This window comes from Eschrichtius robustus, chromosome 16 (genome assembly GCF_028021215.1).
Source record: "Eschrichtius robustus isolate mEscRob2 chromosome 16, mEscRob2.pri, whole genome shotgun sequence".
NCBI lineage: Eukaryota > Metazoa > Chordata > Mammalia > Artiodactyla > Eschrichtiidae > Eschrichtius > Eschrichtius robustus.
This window is the reverse complement of record NC_090839.1, coordinates 4,543,051-4,563,278: the sequence shown is the minus strand read 5'-3', so window position 1 is coordinate 4,563,278 and position 20,228 is coordinate 4,543,051. Positions and strand designations below refer to the sequence as shown.

The window sequence follows — 20,228 nt, the reverse complement described above, 5'->3', positions numbered from 1 at the left end:
CATTTGTCACCGGGAGGCTGAGAAACATAATCGCTGCTTGGATTCGCTTCCCTTTGTCCTCCCCTTTCTGCTTTTGCCTTTTCCTCACAACTGGTGGAGAGATTCTCCTTCTCCTCATTTGACAGTAACCCACTGACAACTAATGACTCGAGGGGGCTGCAGAGAAGGCTCTTCTGCAAACTGCCCCCCACCCAGCCCCCTGCTAGGAGGAAATGCCACCGCCAAAGATCATTTTTTCCTGGTTTCTGCTCTCTTCTCTCTTGCCTACCCCGCCTCCCTCTCAAGGGACCCTCTTCCACTTTGCTTTCTCTTTCTTGAATATAGGGATGAACTAAAAAAGAAAGCTGACAGGCAGCTACTTAAAATCTGGATGGGCCTCGTGCCTTGGGCAATGCGTAAGAGTCCCTGAACGCAAGTACACTGACGATCGTTCACTGATGATGACGTGTGCTGCCACGGAGGCGTCGCTATAGCACAGGATGGAGTTGGGGAGGCCCAGGGAGTCGTGTGGAGCCACCAAGGAAGGGGGCCACATCCCTGCAGGTGGCACTGGTGCCTTTCAGGTCAACAGTGAAGAAATACCGTCTTTCCATTTGGGGTTACCTCTTTACAAAAAGCCAGCCGATTGCTACCTGTGGCACCTGGGCTGTCTGGTCTGAACAGACTGACTTTCCTTAGAAGTGCAGCATTTAACTGAAACATGAGTAATTTTCTCATCCTTTCTTAATGCATCAAGTGGAGAAAAGCTATCCTTTTCAAGTAGCTGAGAATATATAATTTTCAAGAACCCTTCACCTAGATACTGAGAGCCAATCCTCTCCTCCTCTCACGGGCACCTCATCTCACTGCAGCCCCTCGCACACTCCCTGTCGGGGAGGGTCCAGACCCTGGCCCGCAGCTTCACCCCAGCTCAGCCTTCCTTCAGGCACCCTGACTAGCCTAAACAGCCTTCCTCTTCCTGGGCTGCGTGAACCCATTAACTAACTCTCTTCCCCCTTCCTGCTCTTTCCTAGAAAAGATTTACCTCTTCCCCGATAGAAATCCATCCAGAATTGGAAATCTATGCCCCAGGTACTTTGCGATTATAAAATTACAATGGCAGATCCTAAAAACTGTGCCCTCTGGCCATCTCCATCCAGGTCAAGGCCACATTTCTGTCTTAGCCAACAAGATCGCCAGCCCTGAATGGGCTCGCCAGACAGTCCCACCAATCAGTGTGGCCCCCAGTCAGCCCACCAGCTGATCACCCCCAGCTCTTACCATACCCGTTCCTCGGGTCCCTGTGGCCAGGCTACCCAGCTGCCTTTCAAACATCGGCCACATTGCCGCAGTCTCTCAGGTCCCACTGCTGATCTGTGGTGGAGTTGCAGCTCCGATCCCCACTCATCCAAGTGATTTGGGGTTTTCAGATTCTGGTAGCCAGTCACTAGAGAAAAATAAGAGTGGACAAAAAGGGGAACACTGGAGTTAAATGCTGGCATTTTTTCTCCTTGCTCCAACTTTAACTGTTAAAGTTCCTACTCAAGTCTAAGGGTCCTTTCGCAGCCCACAGCAGTGGGGCAGTTTCAACTGGGGGCGATTTTGCCTCTCAGGGGACGTTTGACAAAATTTAGAGAATTTTTGGTTGCTACAACTAAGGGGATGCTACGTCTAGTAGGTAGAGGCCAGGGACGCTGCTAGGCGTCCTTCAGCGCCCAGGACAGTCACCACAGCGAAGAATTACCTGGCCCCAGAGGTCACCAGTGCGGAGGTTAAGAAACCACCATCGAGATGAGATCTGTTGACCAATTCTTACACTCTTCCCTCCGGTGTACTCCCACCCATCCCGTCCTAGCCCCACTGCTCTCTCCTGTAATGTCCCCCCTTTTCTTCTCCAGTGCTCCAGGTGTTTGAGCTTCTATCACCAAACATAGTTCTCCCCTTGAAGGTTTTATCTGATCTAGTCATTTCATATTCTAAGAAGGATAACTGTCCCTTTGAATTCGGGGTCTTCACCTTCCTTCTAAACTTCCGTCCCCTCCTCCTAAATAATAAGCTGAAGAAAATCTCCACCCAGACTGTACATCCTTCCTTCCCCTCTGCCATGTCTAAAACCAGACTGGCTCCACCACCATGCCAGCTTCTCTCCAGATCCTCCACAACGTCCCGATCCCACAGGTGTCCCATCATCCAGGCGCCAGACTTGACTCCCCCACCCTTTGTGCGTCGCACAGAGGTCGCCAGAGGGTCCTCTGGGATCCCTCTTGAGTCCCTCCCTCCAGCCCTCCTGCTTCCTTCCCTGTGTGTGGTTCTCTCTCCCTTAAAGGTCATGACCAGACACAGCCTTCTTTGTTCTCTTCAACAGGACCATCCTCCGCACTGCCTCAAACCTGTCCTAAAACCAGGCTCAAATCCTCACTTGCGGGACAAAAAAAAAAAATTCAGTATCTCTTCCATTTCCTACCAAAAGAGCCTCAAAACTGCTTGCCCTGAGAAATCCTACCCAGTTTTTCCTGCCTCTCTCTCCCACTGCTCCTCCCGGACCCGGCGAGGTGGCCTGTTCTCTTTACCCAGCCATGTGCCACGTTTCCCACTGTTGGATCTTTGTTCGTGGTAGGCCAGCGTCTCCCATTCCCCCCCCCTTCTGTTCACAGCCTAGACATCTATCCCTCCATAGAGGCCCACCTGAAACTAGATTTTCCCCAGCAAGGTCCCCCCAGTTGCAGGTGTTTTCTTTCGTTTTTACGTTGCTCAGCCTCTGCGAGGGAGGCCCGCCGTCTGCCCAGTCTGTATCCCGCCAATGCCTGTGCTCTCCTGGCGAACAACCAGGATGCTACTGGCTCATGAGGGTGTAGAACAGAGACCCTGTGCCCATTCCTTGCTGACGTGGGCGGCGCGCGAGGCCTGGCGAGCGCAAACCGTCCCTCCGGGGGCCCCCATCGTGGCCTCCCTGAGGCTCCACGCCGCGACGTCTACTAACCTTCCACTTCGGCAGGGCTCAGCACCCCCGCGACCTCAACTCCTTATCCATCTGGGGCCGCTCCTCTGCAGCGGGGCAGTGAGCCCCTCTCCTCAGGGTCTGGGCCCTCTACCTCCAGGGCCTGGAAGCCCTGCTCCTCGCCTCACCCCGGCGGCGGATCCCTGTTAGGTGGGCTCGCCCACCGCCATCAGCGAGAACAAGGGTTGGTCCCCGAGAGCCCTCACCTCCCCTTTCAGCCTTGGTGACTTGGGGCGCCAGGAAGAGCGACCCCACGGCGCCACCCGGCCTCGTGGCGGTCCAGGCCTGGCCGCCATACGCCCGCCCACCAATCCGCTTCTAACCACCCCGGCCGCATAACCTCTTAGGGCGTTCCAACGCGGCGCCCCCTATTGGACCTCCCACTCATATCCGGTTTCCGGTCCGACGCCCCCCGCTCATTCGCCAGGCAGCCTTGATTGGCGTGACCCCAGCCCAATGGCCGACCCAGCGCTGGGGTCGGAGGGGAGCGAGTTGACTGTTGCGACCCAGTTGGCCCATTCAGTGGATGCCCAAAAGGTTGAGCCTTTACGCGTGGGGATAGTTGTCCAAAGTTTGAACCAAAGTTCAGTGTTGGCACTTGGAAGTGTGTAGACCCGAAGAGCTGAGAGGAGACGCCCTTGGGGAGGCTCCACACGTTACCCGGGGTCCAACTTGGTCAGCTTTCCTCCTCGCAGCGCCGCCGCGTGCGGGGGCAGTGAGGCGCTCTGGCTGTGACCCCCTCGTTTGAAGAGGGTTGCGTTAGGTTTCACGAGGTTGGAGCGTGCGTGCGTACGTGGTTCGCTCGACTGCGGCTGGCAGATACAGCGATCCAGGCGATGCGATCCCGGCGATGCGCCCCGCTTGCCGCATCCCGCCGCCCCTCCCCCCGCCGCCCCTCCCCCCGCCCTAAGGCCAGGCGACCACCTGACTCTTGCCCAGCTGCCTTCCACCGAAAAGTGGCTCACAGGTCCCTGTCACCCACTGGCGAGACAGATACGGTGCCCGAGTCCCGGGTCTTACGCGAACCGCAAAGAGCAAATTTTTCCCGGGGCTCAAAGCCAGATTTCGCCGACCCCACACCCAGATCAGTGTGCATGCACGCGCGAGCCCACCCAGGTGGTGTGGGCATTGATCCCCGCCGGCTAGGAGCCCACCACGCGCTACGGCGACGGGAATGCAGCCGGGCGACTGCCGGGTTTGTGGCCGGACTTGTGTGCCTCCTCAGCGGGCTCAAGCACTGGAAAAGTAAAGCAGCTACTCTGGGAGACCCACAGCGAGAGCAGAAGTACTGGAAGGGGGCTGGAAGAGGGCTAGAGAGGGGCTAGAGGAGCAGACTGACCGACCCCGCAGCCGCTGCCCGAGGCGGGGAGCAGCGCACCGCGGCCGCAGCTGCCCGCGCGGCACGGTGTGTATTTTTGGATTTGGTGCGCATGGGGTTTTTCAGTCTCTGAGACCACCCTAAACCGGCCATAAACTTCAACTGAAATTCCATTTAGCCCTTCCCCCCGCACAGTAGGACCCCCGGAACTCTGGGGCCTACAGTCTGTGGGGTCCCTGTGTGCGTCCCATGCCCCCCCGTTCCGTGCCGCGGCAGCTACCGCTTAGAGAGTCTCGGTGGTAGATGCCCGAGACCCTCTTATTCCCCTGTATTTATCATAGTCCCCATAAACGGGGAGGAACCCTGCCTGCGCCACCGCAGGCCACTGCTGAGACCCCAGAGTGTGGTGGGGATGGGGGACATAGAGGTGCTTTATAGGAGCCAGCCTCGGCAACCGGCAAACAAAAACTGCAGAAGCGATGGGAAGTACCCGAACACATTTTAAAAACAAATTGCGTGCTCACACTCGGCACGCCTTGCCCCTCGCCTCCTGCCTGCTCCGCCGGTGGGCTCACGACCACCTGTCGCATCCCCGCGCGCGCCTGCACCCCCTTCCCACGCGCCCAAAGCCTTGCGCTCCAGACTCGGAGCTTAGGATCCGAGGCTGCTGGGGGCTGGGGCTCAGGGGTTCAGGGGTAATTTGGGGTTATGAAACACTCCTGCAGTCCCCCCTCCCCTCGAGGAGAGTCTGTTGGGTCTGGGAGGGAGGGTTTCAGCTCCTGCGCTCAAGCAGCCCGGGGCCCACGTCTTGCATCACGTGTCCCGCAACGCAGGAGAGCTCTCTCTCTGGCCAGGGGAGAAGAGAGGAGAAAGACTCCAAATCAGTCAGGGAGAGGACTGGAAGGAGCCAAAACGTCCCTGCGTGGCCTGCGCTCATCAGCCCCCTTACCCAAAGTCCGGGGCTCCCGGCTGCCGGAGCCGGCTCCCGGAGCCACCTCGGCCGGGGCTGGAGTCCCCTGGTGGCAGAGAAAGAGCACTACGAGCGATTTTCGGACCGAATCGGCGCGCTCCTCTGATCCAAGCAGGCGGGGCTGGCCTGGAGCTGAGAGAAAGAGAGAGGAGGGGACGAGGCAGGCCAAAGGGGGGGCCAGGGGCAGCCTGAGGGGATAAAAAGTGGCCAGAAAGGAGCCAAGACTCAACCAGCAACAATAGACTTGCTTCTGCCATGGTCTGGGGTTTGAGGTCCTGAACCCCTAGACCTCACTAGGGTTAGAAAGTGAGGTTGGAGAACTTTCCAGCTGGTACTTTGATTTTTTTTTTTAAATTTTTTGGAAAATATTTTTTTCACCCTAGTTCGGTCGGGTGCTCCGTCTTACGGGGCCCCAAGTTTATTTTAAGAAGCCGCCACCGTGTTATGGGCGTGCGCAACTGCCTCGACGGCAATAATATGTCAGGACAACGCAATATCCCCCTTGAACTCGGGGAACAGCCCGAGCAACCACCTTTGGAGGCCCCAGGGGCAGCTGCCCCCGGTGCTGGGCCTGGCGCAGCCGAAGAGATGGAGACCCCACCGCCTCACAGCGAGCCCGTCCCCGTCGAGATTGAAGGCGAGGCCTGTGGACCCCCAGAAGTCTCCAGGCCCAAGTTCCAGGGCCTCAGCCAGGCCATCAAGGAAGCCGGAGCCCATGGAGGCTACAGCCCACCTCCTGAAGAAGCCATGCCCTTCGAGGTCGAGCAGTCCAGCTTGGGAGGCTTCTGGCCTACCCTGGAGCACCCTGGAGACACCACTGGGGCCCATGCAGGCCTTGAAGCCTTCAGCCCACCGATCGTGGAGCCCGGAGCCTTCGGTGAGGCCAGGCCAAGCCTGGGAAGCTACAGCCCTCCTCCCGAAGAAGCTATGCCCTTTGAGTTTGAGCAGCCTGCCCAGGGAGGTTGCAACCAACCTCTCTTGCAGGTCTCAGACCTCGCTCCAGGAGGCCCAGGTGCGGGGGTCTTCAGGGCTCCTCCCGAGGAGCCCCGAGCCCTCAGACCTGCAAACGCAGGCTTCAGAGGAGGATGCAGCCCTCCCCCTGAGGAGGACATGCCATTTGAGTTTGATGGAGCAGCCTTTGGGGACGACAGCCCACCCCCTGGGCTCCCCCGAGCTATCCCACAAATCGACGGCCTTGGCGGCAACCAGATCGCGGCAGTCGCGGCCCCGAGTGCGGTCCTCCTCGCTCCCGCCGCGAACGAGCCCCCCCTCTGGGTCCCAGGCATCATCGGCAGCCCATCTCGAGAGGCTGTCAGACCTCCTCCACACTTCGCAGGCGACAGCCCCCCGATGGAGATCTCCGGACCCCCGCGCGAGATTGGCAGCGCCCCCGTTGGGGTCGACGACGCTCCCGTCAACGTGGACAGCCCCCCAATCGCGCTTGACGGCCCGCCCATCGAGGTCTCCCGAGCCCCAGTTAAGAGAGAGCAAGCAGAGGGAGAGAGACCCCCAGTTGAGGGAGAAGCAGCCGAGATGGAAGGAGGCTCAGCCACCGCTGCCGCGGAGAGAGGCAAAGTCCCCGATCCCGGAGACGGAGCCCCTGCCGCCGGAGCAGCCCCTGACACGCCAGCCGCCGGGGCAGCCCCTGCCGCCCCTGACACGCCAGCCGCCGGGGCAGCCCCTGCCGCCCCTGACGCTCCAGCCGCCGGGGCAGCCCCTGCCGCCCCTGACGCTCCAGCCGCCGGGGCAGCTCCTGCCGCCCGGGCAGCTCCTGTCGCCCGGGCCGCTCCTGTCGCCCGGGCCGCCCCTGTCGCCCGGGCCACCCCTGTCGCCCGGACCGCTCCCGCCGCCTGGGCAACCCCAGCCTCTGGAGCGCGACCCAAGATCAGTTTCCTCAGACCCCCCAGCCCCGAGATCCAGGCTGCCGATCCGCCTCCTCCGCGGCCTCCGCGCGCGTATGCCTGGCGGGGCAGGTCTGAGCGCAGCTGCTACCGCGGCGACGACGACGACGACATGTCGGCCAGCAGCGACAGCGGAGACGAATCCGACGACGGGACCTTCGGATGGCGCCGCTGGTTTCGGTCCAGGCGAAACCGCCGCCGCCGAAAGAGCCGGCGCAACTTGCTCCGCAACTTCCTCGTTCAGGCCTTCGGAGGCTGCTTCTGCCGATCCGAGAGCCCCCAGGCCAGAGGCTCCCTCAGCCCCAAGGTCAAGAAGGTTGCCCTGGCGGAGAAGCGCAGACAGACCCGCAAGGAAAGCATGGAGAAGCGCGCCCAGAAGCGCGCCGAGAAGAAACGCGGCAAGCTCATCGACAGGCAGCTCCAGGACGAGAAGATGGGCTACATGTGTACGCACCGCCTGCTGCTTCTAGGTAATGCGGCGGACTCTGCCCGCGGGGAGCAGGGCCGCCCGGGGGCCCCGGGAGCGGGCGGCAGGGCTGCCCGGTGGGGCCTGGGGCCCGGCGGCGGGAGGAGGGGGTCTGGGCAAAGGCGGGAAGAGCCTGCCAGAAAGTTCCAGCTAGGGGCCCTAACTTGGCCCCGGGAGCGGGAGGGGTCTCGGGTGGGCTTGGGTGGCGAAGTGTATGCCCTTTAGGGAGAAAAGTGGTGCCGTACAACACTGAGGGTCGTTTCCAGCTGGACAAACCAGCGCCAACGACCGTAAGACGTCGCCGAGTCGTGGGGTGGGGGACGGCAAGAAAGGCGGGGGCTTCAGGTGAGCCAGGAACTGCAGGGGAGGGCTCCGGGGTCGCTCAGGCTAGGCTGGCTGGGGCCGTTGGTGGGTTGGGGTCACTGGGGAAGGTGCGTCCCCGCCTCGCCTGGCACGGCTGCTTGGACTAAGACGGCTTGTTGTTGGTGTGTGTTGGTGTCCATATTGTGTCCGCCTGTGCATGATATGCTCAAGCGTTCTCCTATTCCCGCCCCTGGCACCCCCAGATTACCCGCCGACTGTGTACTTGTACCGGGGAACGGGCTGTCTTGTGTTTTGCGCCATTGCGCGGGCAAAAACTTTCCGTGTTCGCACACTCGGGTGGTACCTGTGCGCTGGCGCTGTGCAGCGGGCGGCGCAAAAGCGCCCGAGAAGGTACCGGGAGAAGCCGGGCAGGATGTCGGGCCGCTGGCGGGGCGCGGGGAGGGGGCCGCCTCCGGCCGGCCTCCGTAACCTGTTTTCTGTCTGTCTTTCTCTCTTTTCTCCCTTTGCGCTAAGCGTTTCCTCACTTCTCATTCGTTCGCCCAACCCTCCCGCCTTTACGGTTGAAAAACCAGACACTCAGGTATCTGGGGCGTCCGGGGCTGTGCGCAGAAATTCGGTGTTCTGCACACACTCTGCCCACCTGGCGGGGGATGGAGGGAGGAGGGGGAGAAAACCCCCCCACTTAACCCGCTGTAGGCGAGTCCCACATCCCAAACCAAACGGGGCTGGTTCTGGGGGGGGGGAAGGGGGTGGGGGGGGTGGAGGGGGGCGTGGCCATGTTTACAAAATATGAAATCATTTTTCTTCCTAGGGAAGAGCCTGAGGTAAGCCAATCACTTACCCTTTTACAGAATACAGTAGGAGGGGCTTGGTTTAAAGAGAGAGGGGTTATGCGTTGGGAGTGGAATGCCCATCTTGTGTTTGAAATGCAATTAAAATAAAACTTTAAAAAAAATGCTTCCAGTGTATTTTAAGTGTGTGGACAAAATGTGATAAAACTGTGAGACATGTAAATGTTTGCATGTGAATTTTTTCAAGCAGCTTTAGCTGGGGGCAAAGAGGCTCAAAGGTAAGATCCTCTGCATATGGGCTTGGGATACAGAAACATTAAAAAGATGTTCATAATCCCATTGAAAGGGTACCTTTGGTGGCCCTGGCCTTCCCCCTCCTCCTCCCTTCACCTATGCCAGCTTTCAGGGTCCTCTCCCCTCTCCAGGACCTCCCTCCTCCCCCCACAGCGAGACCCTCTCCCGTATCTCCAAGTCCCTCCCTGGCCCCGCCCAATTCCCCCCTCCCCCTTCCCTCTTCCCCCTCCCCTAGACTCAGCTCAAACCTGGGGCTTGACTCTTGTGCCACAGCTAATCAAAGCAGCAATTAGCAAAGGTCTGAATGTGGGGCTTAAGTGAAAATTTCAGATGTGAAACTCCACAATCTTAATTTCTTTCTTTATTCTCTAAGACCTCTCAAGGGATTTCAAGATCACAACTTTTCAGGCGGTGCTACGTTTGTTTGCTAAATATTTTATAATGTGTGGTGGTGTCTATTAATGACCTTATGGGCATCACTGGTTGCTGTTGTGATATGTGCCTCTTAACGCATCACAGTTTTAAATGTGATGGTCATTCTATTTATGCCCACCCAGGGAAATATGGACAACATCATTTCCCCAAAAACATACAGGAGGGAGACAGTTTTAACATTTCGGATGCCTCAACTGCGTGGAAGGCACAGCGCCTCAAACGACAACGTGCTGTTTTCCTGCAGACAACTGATTTTGCCACAAGAGCCCCATTTCAATATCCCAAGCATAGCTCTGGGTAGCAAACCTGTGATGGGGGAGGCGGCCATAATTGGGGGCAGACAGGAGAGCCAAGTGACGGTGTGCACTTGACCCCTAATTGGCCAGTGCCCCTCATATGCCGGGGCCTCAGTTGCCTCATTTGTGAAATGAAGCTTTCAAGCAGATCTTCACTAAGTTCTCCTTTGCTCCATGCCCTGAATCCCCTATTCTGGGGCTTTGGGATGGGGGTGGGGAGCACCATCCACTTAAATCGGGACTGGAGCCTTAAACCATAGATTATGCACGCATCGACTCTGTAGCAAACAGTCCGTGTCTGGGGCTGAGCCTTAAGAATATTAGAAGTTTCCCTTGCTTACCCATGTTTTATATGCAGGGGGGAAAATTCACCTTAAGTAAAGGAAATTAGCTGGGGTCACCCTGCCATCATCCTGGCCCTGCACCCAGGCCAAGCACTTTCACAAGCAGTGTAGTCCAGTGAAACGTGGGCCCTGTCTAGCATGAACCTGAATTCAGAAAGCCAGATTGCCTGCTGTGGCAGTGCGGCTTGTTGAGCCAGGCTGCAATCTGACAAGGTTTCATTTTGCCAAAGTGACAAGAGAGGCACCCCGCTGGGTCTGAATTACTGATTGCGGAGGGGGAGAGGAGGCAGGATGAAGACCCACTTCCATTTAGGACAAGGCTTTTCACTAACATTTAAATCCTAACATATAAAACAAGACATCTGTATACGCTGACCACTGAAAACGCAGATCAGATGACCATCCTTTGATAATTGGTGACATACAGATTCATCTGTTGCTTTAAAACTGTGTGTGTTTCTGTGTATATACCCTCTCCATTTTTATTGCCCAAACAGCTTAACCACATTACAGGGAATCTTAAAAAGGAAAGAGGTAGATAAATAGTTAGAAATAGATAAGTAGATAGAGAGACAATCAGTAATATGACTGAAATTCTAGAATAGCTAAAAAGTTGAAGCCTTTTTCTTACTCAACACTAGCCAATAATAGACTTATTTCCATGTTTCTGTTGCCTTTCTGAATAATTTTGGTGGCTTAAACATGTTTTGGAAAACTAATTTGGGTAATTCCCTCATTTTTGTTAAGAATTGAAGGGACTGCTAGACTAGAATTTCTTAGTAGCTGTTGAATTTATTAAAATTGTACAGGCAAATGCTATATATAATAATGGCTATTCTGCCATGACACTTTATTTATACAGTGAATCTCAATTAATTGTATGATAATTTATTTATGCCACCAGGTGCAACAGTGAGGCATCCATCTCATCCTGCTGGAGTGCCCTTTTTCTTTGCTTTGCTTATTTATTTATTTATTTTTAATTCAGAGATTTTTCCGTATTCAAAATGCCTCCACTGAGCTGTTTGGTGCAGTGGGAAGGGCATGGCTTACCAGGCCAAAAATCTCTTCCTTGCCTTTTAAAATCCAATTTCCATAGATTTTTCTCAAAAAAAAAAAAAAATGCCTTTCTATACAGCTATGTTAATTTTTATCATTCACCTACGTTACATATACCATGGAAAACTGGTATTAAGCAAAAAAAAAGTGGGGTTTGTCACCTTTTTGTACATTCCTCCCACCCCCTTACTCTCCCCACCCCCAGCTTGAGAGGGATAGCCTCACTGCCTTCAGAATTGTTAGTAACCTGTAAGAGTAATGATTACACATAATGATAGCACTTTTTTTAACTGTAGATTTAAAAGCCTTTCATCCAGTCACATTTGTCCTTTGCAACAGCCTTGGGCAGTAAAAATGTGATGGGACCCCATTTCATAGGCAAGTAAACCAAAAGCTCAGAGATTAAATGTCAGGGACTTTTGCTCAAAGACTGCAAGGTAAGTGAAGGAATCAGAAGTTTCTAATTCAGTGCTTACCCCCAAAATGCGGTAATAAGCTATAAAGCGTCATTTCAGTGTGAGGCATGATTATTGTTAAGTGCGCTATGTGCTCTTAAAATCCCTTGTCAGATGACAGGTGTCCCGCAGTCTTCTGCTTCCTGAATTATAGCCAGAACCAGACAGATCCTTGGTTATAAATGTCCATTGAGTGTACGTGAAATGTGAGCCTCCTCATTGCTGGGATACCTGTCACTGCTGTGGTGATATTTTGTTTCCACATTTGCTGTAATTCATCTGCCAACACTGCAGTCTTTGTTTGTTTGTTGGACTTCTTTTTTTAAATGCAGGTTTTCTTTAAAGTCTTTTTAAAATCCCCCAGAAGTGTTCTTTAGCAAGGTCTAAAGCTTTTTTCTTTACTCAGGTTTCCACTAAAAAATCATTATCATCATCGTTTAAAAATACAGTTGCTTTTATGCATAGCCCCTCCATTATTAGTGTTTGAGTGTAATAGACTGTTTAGAATCTCCTGGCCTGGATCTAATGACCCTATTAAAATAACTCTTGCTCAATATTCTTCATAGTGATTATTTTTTTAAAAGTATTCCTTCCTTTCAGTGGGGGCTAATTCCTTCTTAGTGAGTGTCAGTACATAATCTTGGAAATCACCTTTGACTTTTATGGGGGAAGGTTGGTATTAAGCAAAAAAAAAAAAAAAACTTTTTTAGAGAAGGTAACCTAATAGACTAGATTTGAAATTCTCCATCCCAACCGTGTGTCTTCTTTTTAGAGTCAATTTCCCCACCAAATAAAATATACCCCTCACCCCCAGCAAAACCGTGGCCCTCCAAATCCCTCTCCATTAAGTGACTTTTAGGAGGCATGTAAATAGCAAATGAAAACTGGTCTCTACACTTCTTGGTTTCTTTAACCTGTGGCAAAGGCGGGGTTCTTCCCAACCCACCTTGTGCCTCCTGGGGTTTCTAGTGGAATGTGAAATTACCATGCCAGTTGTCCATTTCAAAATCGGATTCCTCTGCAAGTGTAGCAATTTTCAAAACAGAAAGGGCAGGGCCAGTTGCTGTGACAGGGTTCCCACCAGCAATTAAAACAGTTAGTCAAGTCAGTCTAATTAACCCTCTCCAGCTCTGGTGGCCCCCCAGTAAGAGGAACTCAGACTCTGGCCCTGTTAACACCAACCTCAACAGATTTCATTGAATTAGACTGAAAGGGTCTTTGTCCCATCAGATTCCTGTTCTGGCCTGTGGTCACCCTGAGCATAAGAGCCTCATCTCTTCAGGGAGTGAGAGAAAGATGGGCCTGAGTCTCTCTCTTTGGGATTCTGCTAAAGAGTCAGCAAGTCAAAGTGGCCTTTATAAAACTGAGGAAGGCTAGTGGGAAGCCCCAGATACAAACTGGCCATTGGAGTAGGCCAAGGGAGGGGAGGGGTGTTTGCAGAAGAATCAGAGGAAGATGTGTCCTTTTCCTTAATTCCTCTAAAATGGGGGCCAGATACTAGCAATTGAGAGAAGCCTATAACCCAGGGCCTGGCACATGTAAGTGTCTGATAAATGGTAGCCATTATTTTTAGAAATTTACTTTTCTTCCTGGACTTTTCTCTCCCTGGTCCAGGTGAGGGTTTTTTTTTGGTGTTTTCTGTTTGTTTTTAATATTTTCTTGGCCATACCGTGTGGTATATGGGATCTTAGTTCCCCGACCAGGGATCGAACCCATGCCCCTTGCATTGGAAGCGTGGAGTCTTAACCACTGGACCGCCAGGGAAGTCCCTGGTTGTTGGGTTTTTTGTTTTCTGTATTCCCCTATGAAACCTAAAGTTCTAAAAGTCCCAGGCACCCATCCTGTCTTTCTGTCTTGACGTTTCAGAGTACACTCTTTGTACACGTTTTATAAATAAGGGTCAACCCAAGCCGTAGACTGACGACACTTTGCCAAATTTATGATCGTGTGGAGTCACTGGTAGGTACGCAACAGGATGAGGCGGGAACTTATTTTTTTACCTGTCCTGAGACAGTGCCGCCTACCCCCCTCTCGGAGCCCACAGCCCCCTCTGCCACCTCCCCCTCTTTTTATTAGCCCCCATCTATAAACCAACCGGATACTATGGTTGAGCCCGGGGTCCTGAGCACAGATTGCTCTGTGCTTATTACACATGCAAAAAAAAAAAAAAGATTGTCTCTAGTTTTCCTTCCCGACAGCCAGATGGTGACGAAGGCCAGCCACTGGGAATGGAAGATGAGGAGACCTCCAAGAACAAGGTAGGGAACAACATACACACAAAAAAAAACCATGTTGGAATTTTCCTGATTGTTGATCATCACATGCTCAGTTGAGATATGGGATGCTCTGGTCTCTGACAGACAGCAAACACTTGAGGGGTGTAGCCCCCTCCAATCAGAATTACTGGCGTAGTTTTACCCAGACAGCAACTGGGGGCTGTAATAGAGAAGGATGTTAGGTAACTGATCTGTGACAGAGCAATGAAAATCAAGGGCGTGCGCCTCTGCCGTCCTTACTTAGAAGGAAAATCCCACGTTGCATTGCAGAGTAATTTGTTAAACCTCAGGAGAATTCCCGAGCATTTCGACTCCTGGAGTTCTGCCCACAGAACTTGAACATTAGATCTTACTAAATGTTTCTTAATGATTCAATTTGGGGCGAGGAGAGAGGTATAAAGGTAGAAATTGTTATCGGATCCCGAATTTATTATGAGTCAGTCAATGTTTCTGAAGTTGTCACACATACTTGGTGTGTGGGACAGAGTACGTACCTTAAACTTCCTTTAATGAGTTGATAATGGGAAGGAAAATCTCTCGTACCCACTTCTGAAGGAGTGCCACAGTCAAGCTTTCACGAGCTCTGTGTCAACACGGAGCGTCGATTCTTCTAAGGGAAAAAGAACTCGATTTCTCCAGCTCTTGACTCTCCGCCTCAATCCGAAGACCAGAGTACCTCTCTCCTCTTTCCTATTTGAACAGTTTTGCCTTGCCTCAAACTGATTGCTAATTTGCAAATGACCTTGGAGATTTTTTTTTATAGGGAACCTCCATTCAGGTAAGTTTGCAGCTGTGGGATTTTTGCAAAGAAAGAATAATTCGTATGATGAGGCACACAAACTAAAATCAGGCATTTTGATAGAGTCCAGGGCCAAGAAGGGCTGCTTGCCAGGGCTCAGCCCAAGGAAGTAGGAACAAGGTCCTACACCTCAGCTAGTGTCCATCCCAGCACCCTGCTGACCTCGGGGACCACATGCCTAGGCCTGTTTCTTTAGCTGTAAAAGTAGCTGATTGTTACCTTTGAAAAAGAAAAACCCATCTGTGGAGAATAGGCCATGTTACTTAGGAAGTATATAGCTACTTAAATTGCTGGGGCCACTTGGACACCCCCTTTTAAGTAGATGCTACTTGCTTCTCTGTGGTTATGTAAGGTAACTTCCTAAGGTTTTTGGCCTTTGTGGGCTGCTGAAATCATAGAAAGTTCATCTTAATTCCTTATCGCTGTTCTCTATATAGGTCTGTTAGGCCTACAAGATGCTTAATTAACTTATTAATAAAATCATATATGTCGTTCGGGGTCCTTCCACCCACTGCCCCCCCCCCCCATATGAATTTTTTAATGCCTGAATCTAGAATGGCGCAGAGATGGTGAAGGTGAGTTGATATTTCAGGTGGCCACTAGATGGTGAGATGGTACAGGCAGAAGAAAGGTGTCACATCTATAGTGAAAATGAGAGGGGAAGGGGAGAGCCAGCAGAGGCAGAGGAGGGTCCCACTCCAACTGCACCCTCCCACCCCACCCCAGGACGAAGCCTGGATTTAACAGGCCCCAGAGCTTTACTCAGACCTAGCCTTTTATGTTTAAGCTCTGACTTCTCCCTGCTGGCTCTGTGCTGGGATTTTGGCATTTTCAGGGGGCTCTGTCTAACAAAGGGGTCTTCCATAGGCGTTCCGTTGCCATGGGGACCATCCTGTGCAATGTAGGGTGTGTAGCAGCCTCTCTGACCTCTACCCACTAGACACCAGTAACACACACACACACACACACACACACACACACACACACACACACACACACACACACACACACACACACACACACACACACACACACACACACACACACACACACACACACACACACACACACACACACCCTACCCCACCAAGCACCACCACATACACAGTGGTGACAACCAAAACTTCCTGTAGTCATTGCCAAGTATCCCCTGGGGTGGGGGGGCAGAAATCATCCCCAGTTGAGAACCACTGCCCTAACAGTATCAACATCAAATCCTGGGGAAGGTAGAGATCATACAGGTCAGAACTCGAACACCTTAAAAATAAAAAATTATTTTCAGAGAAAAGGCTGTTGACTTCAGTTACTAATAACCAGTCAGAAATGTTTATGCCAGTGTTGGTGATCCTACATTCCGGGGTAGAACTAATTTCCAAAAATCTCTGAAAAGAAGGTGACCTAAAAAGTCACCAGCTGACCCTAAGTAGAATAGAAAAGGGTGGAAATTATGAATCGGTCTAAGACTCTGATTAACCAAGTCAGTCCCATAGCTAATCAATGGGCCAGGATAAATGGGGGCTTACATAGACTTTAACCCTTAAATGATCACATCTACCACTTAGGGGTTCTTTAGGGGCCTTTGTCTGCAGGAGGCAGGGAATTCTCCCCGTCTGATGTGCGTAAATTAATTCACTGTGCATCGTGGAGAAGGGTGGCCAAGATAATAAGGCCTGGTACTCAGATGGCTGCTGGTCATATATCAGCTCTGGGATGGCTGGGGACCCACCTTGCGTGTGTGCCACAAAACGCAAATGGAGCCTGTGATTGGCAGTGCGTACACACCTGCCATGGGCGTGGGCCCTGTTACCTGGGTCACCTGAGTCCCACGACCACAGGGAACCAGCCCACTGAATGGAGGTGCCCCCTAACCTTTAGCAACTGATATTTCAAGGCAGGAAGCTGTAGGGGTGGGATAGGGGGCAGTGGAAGGAATGCCTCTGAATGACCGTACTGAGGAAGGTAAAATAAGATCTTTTAGGAATAAAACATACTTGTGCCAACAGGAATAAGAACCCAGGGACATTTCCTGATCAAGAGAGTTGCACTTGGTTTTTAATAAGATGCACGCTGCCCCCCCCCCACCCCATCCTAGGGCAGATTCTATAACCAATATCTTAGAATAATCACAACAGGAATAAATCATTTTTTAATTTTATTTTTTACAAATTTTTTTTATACTGAAGTATAGTTGAATAAATCATTTTACTTTTAAATAGTGGTCTAGGCCCCCAGCTTGCACCTAACGAGTCTCTCCCCCAAGTATCCCTTATGGAAGGAGACTTTATCACTTCTTTATTATATTTTGAGCCTAAAACACTTACATTTTTGCCCCCTTCTGATCTTCCAATACAGTTATTACAGATTCATCAGAGATTTAACTTTTTTTAAAAAAGTTTTTTTTTTTCTTTTTCCTTAGAGAATTTGGAATTTGTGGCCTTTAAGTTAATTGCAAAGTCTAGAAGGAAAAACAGAAAACAAAAAACCCACTCTCCACTCCAGACACCTATATGAACTTGGACCTTTGCTTTTACTGTTAAGATTACTTTAGGGTAAATGGTGGAAACTGATGGGTAGTTTGATAAATTATATATTGGACATGTTAAATTTAAAATATCATTTTTTTTTCTAGGTTCCAAGTTTAGTTAAGTGAAGTGCCCCCTAACTAAGATCTTCTTATTGCAGAAGCCTCGAAACTACCCAAGGCATGTTTTTTGAATGTTGATTTTGACTTTTTGCCTGGGACCAAGTGCACCATCTTTCCAAGGAAATGCTTAGAAGGCTCCAGGCAGAACCCAAAAACAAATGCCAGACCTTAGGGGAAAATTTTTTAAAGTTGGATTGCCAGAAAATAATAGCTATTTATAATTCAACACTTAGGTGATTTCATTTCTTCCTTTTTAGCTGCTAAAAGGGCAGCGTATTAGATCATTTTGTTCTGCAAACAAATGGCCAGGGCTGATTTTAAGATGGACACTTGATGGAGGGTTCTCCTTTCCAAATGGAAGTCTTTGGGCCTTTTCCCGATGGGATCCGGTCATTCCGGAGCGCTATCAGGAAATCTTTATCCTTGGGCGGTTTGGGATGGGGTGAGCTTGTGATGATCATCCTTCGCTGTCTCCCCACGTTGCCTTGGTTGTAGAGGGGGCGGGCAGAGGGGCCCAGGATCGTGGAAAGAGCACACTGGGTAAATGTTAGCAGGCTCTCATTTCCGGAACCTTGGTTGATTCCACTGCTCTATTCAAGGATTCCATGAATTTGCCAGGTGACATCCAGAAAAGGCCAAAGTTTGACTCTTGAAAGTACCGACAAAGCTCCATGGTCAGGATAGGGACTTAAATTTGGTGGGCCGTCCAAGAGGAAGCCAGGGGGGATCTCCGTGTGTTCACCTTTATGTAGAAAGAGGTAATGACCCAAGGGACAAATCCAAAACCCTTGCAGACATCTTATCCTGAGACTTAAGTTGCCAGATGGCAGAGGCCTCACTTCTCTCTTTCTTTCTGGCCCTAGAACCTTGATTCCCCAGAGATAGGGTCTGACTTCCGATATTAAGGCAGGCTCCAAGCTGGGCACTGATCTTTCATTCTGCCAGGAAGAAAGGGTCAGGAGACAGACCACCAGGGCTGCCTTCGATGGAGAAAGCGGGGTGCCCTGTCCCATTCTCCCCAGAGGTCCACACAGCTCAGAAATGGGGGAGCAGAAATCAGCATCTTAAGAGATTCCCTCATTTTTTTCCTTGCTTTCCCTTTTTTCTCTCTCTCTCTCTTGAGATTTTTTTTAAAAAAATAAGATTCTTATTTTAAGGGGGTTTCTGAGCAAGAAATACCTTTTTTTTTTTTTTTTTTTAAGGGAAAGAGATGAGAACACCAACTATTTAGGGCTGAGAAGTAGAGACGATAAAATAAAGCAAGGCTGCTCAGAACTGGCTGGCAGATGGCGCTCGGCTTTTACTATTGAGAGCCTGGCTTTTCAAAATTCACTGTGTGCTGGTGCCTAAGGCAGAATTCCACGGCCCCTCCCCTAATCCTCTCTCCCAGGGACACAGCTCCCGCCCCCAAGGCCCAGGGATAGTTTTAAAGGTGTTCCAGTTGAACAATTGATATCTGAGGTCAAACCCTGTCCCTTTTATTTATTTTTTTAATATTTATTTATTTATTTATTTATTTTTATGTATTTGGTTGCACCAGGTCTTAGTTGCAGCAGGTGGACTCCTTAGTTGCGGCTCGCCAGCTCCTTAGTTGTGGCACAAGAACTCTTAGTTGCAGCATGCATGTGGGATCTAGTTCCCTGACCAAGGATCGAACCCAGGCCCCCTGCATTGGAAGCACAGAGTCTTATCCGCTGCGCCACCAGGGAAGTCCCAATCCTGTCCCTTTTAACTAGTGGCTCTATTAGACCCTAGCCAGTGCAGGAACACACACTATCACAATGACCTCTAAATTCCTAGGCCGTGTGTGTGCCCTGGGTCTTCTGGGAACCAGTTTCTGAGACCTTGGGCAAATTGCTTTATCTTCTGGGTCCCAGTTTTTGTCATCTGAAAAATGAGAGGGATGTCCTTCTCACTTTAAAACTTCTTTAATTCTCTTATTAAAAGTTTCAGTAGACCTGGTATGCCAAACCACCCCCCTGCCCCACCACACACTCTCTCTCTCTTTCTTAAAGTATCCTTTTCAAAATGGCAGCTTGTACAGGAAATTTTAGGCCTATCTTTTGCCCTTTGGTACATAATTAATAATTTCTGGGAACCCATCCCTGGGAGAATCTCTGCAGGATGCAGAGGAGAGTGGGACATTCTTTCTCACCCCAGTCAAGGGCTAGAAAAGAAATTCAGAGGTGGGTAGAGGTCCTTTTTTCCATCGGGGAAACCCAGGGAGCCTTCCTGGAGGAGTTAGCATTTGAGACAATATGGGAAGAGGCAGGGAAATGCGGGAGTAGACTTTGGGGCGAATGCTCGGTGCTGTCTTATAGAGAAGACACTGGCTGAGAGTAAATCCTTATGGTTTTTTCATTCATGGAAGCATCATTGGGTTTTTGAGGGTCTCGGAGATTTCAGAGCTAGTTTTAATTTTCTCCCCTTTACAGCCCTTCTCTACCTCTCAGGGCTGCAAACCCGCTGAGCACTCAGGGGCATTCTTACTAAGAAGAGTCTTCTCCATCTAAGGATGGGACCCGCACCCTCCATCTCAGGCCCAACCCTGGACTTGGGGGAAGGTCACTTCTGTCTTGTTTAGGCCAAGTTTCCAGTGGCGGGGAGGTGAGATCTGATGGTGTCTGGGGCCAAGTTCCTTGGTTCCAAAGAGAACAGGCATCCTTGCCATTTCTTCCCCCACCCCCCCCCACCTCCCCTCCCCGCCCTGCAGCAGCTGTAGAATCATGAGGTCATCTATTTGAGAAGGGCCACGTGAACTTACCATGCCAGGACCTACCAAGTCCCGTCATGGGAGTTTATTCGTTTCCAACGAAACTTACCCTCCATATACTGTTCTTAGATACTCTCTCTCCCCTCCCTCTTTTATAGTTAAACAA

The 20,228-nt window shown here is 51.4% G+C and overlaps 1 protein-coding gene across 1 annotated transcript in view; it reads left to right on the top strand.

Annotated features, from left to right (window-relative positions):
- The first annotated feature begins 5,709 nt into the window (after window positions 1-5,709).
- GNAS (GNAS complex locus) overlaps window positions 5,710-20,228 on the top strand; it is a 54,856-nt gene continuing 40,337 nt past the window's right edge. Inside the window, exon 1 of the mRNA XM_068524329.1 lies at window positions 5,710-7,636. Within this exon, the coding sequence (XP_068380430.1) occupies window positions 5,710-7,636 (1,927 nt within the window). The remainder of the gene's footprint in view (window positions 7,637-20,228) is intronic.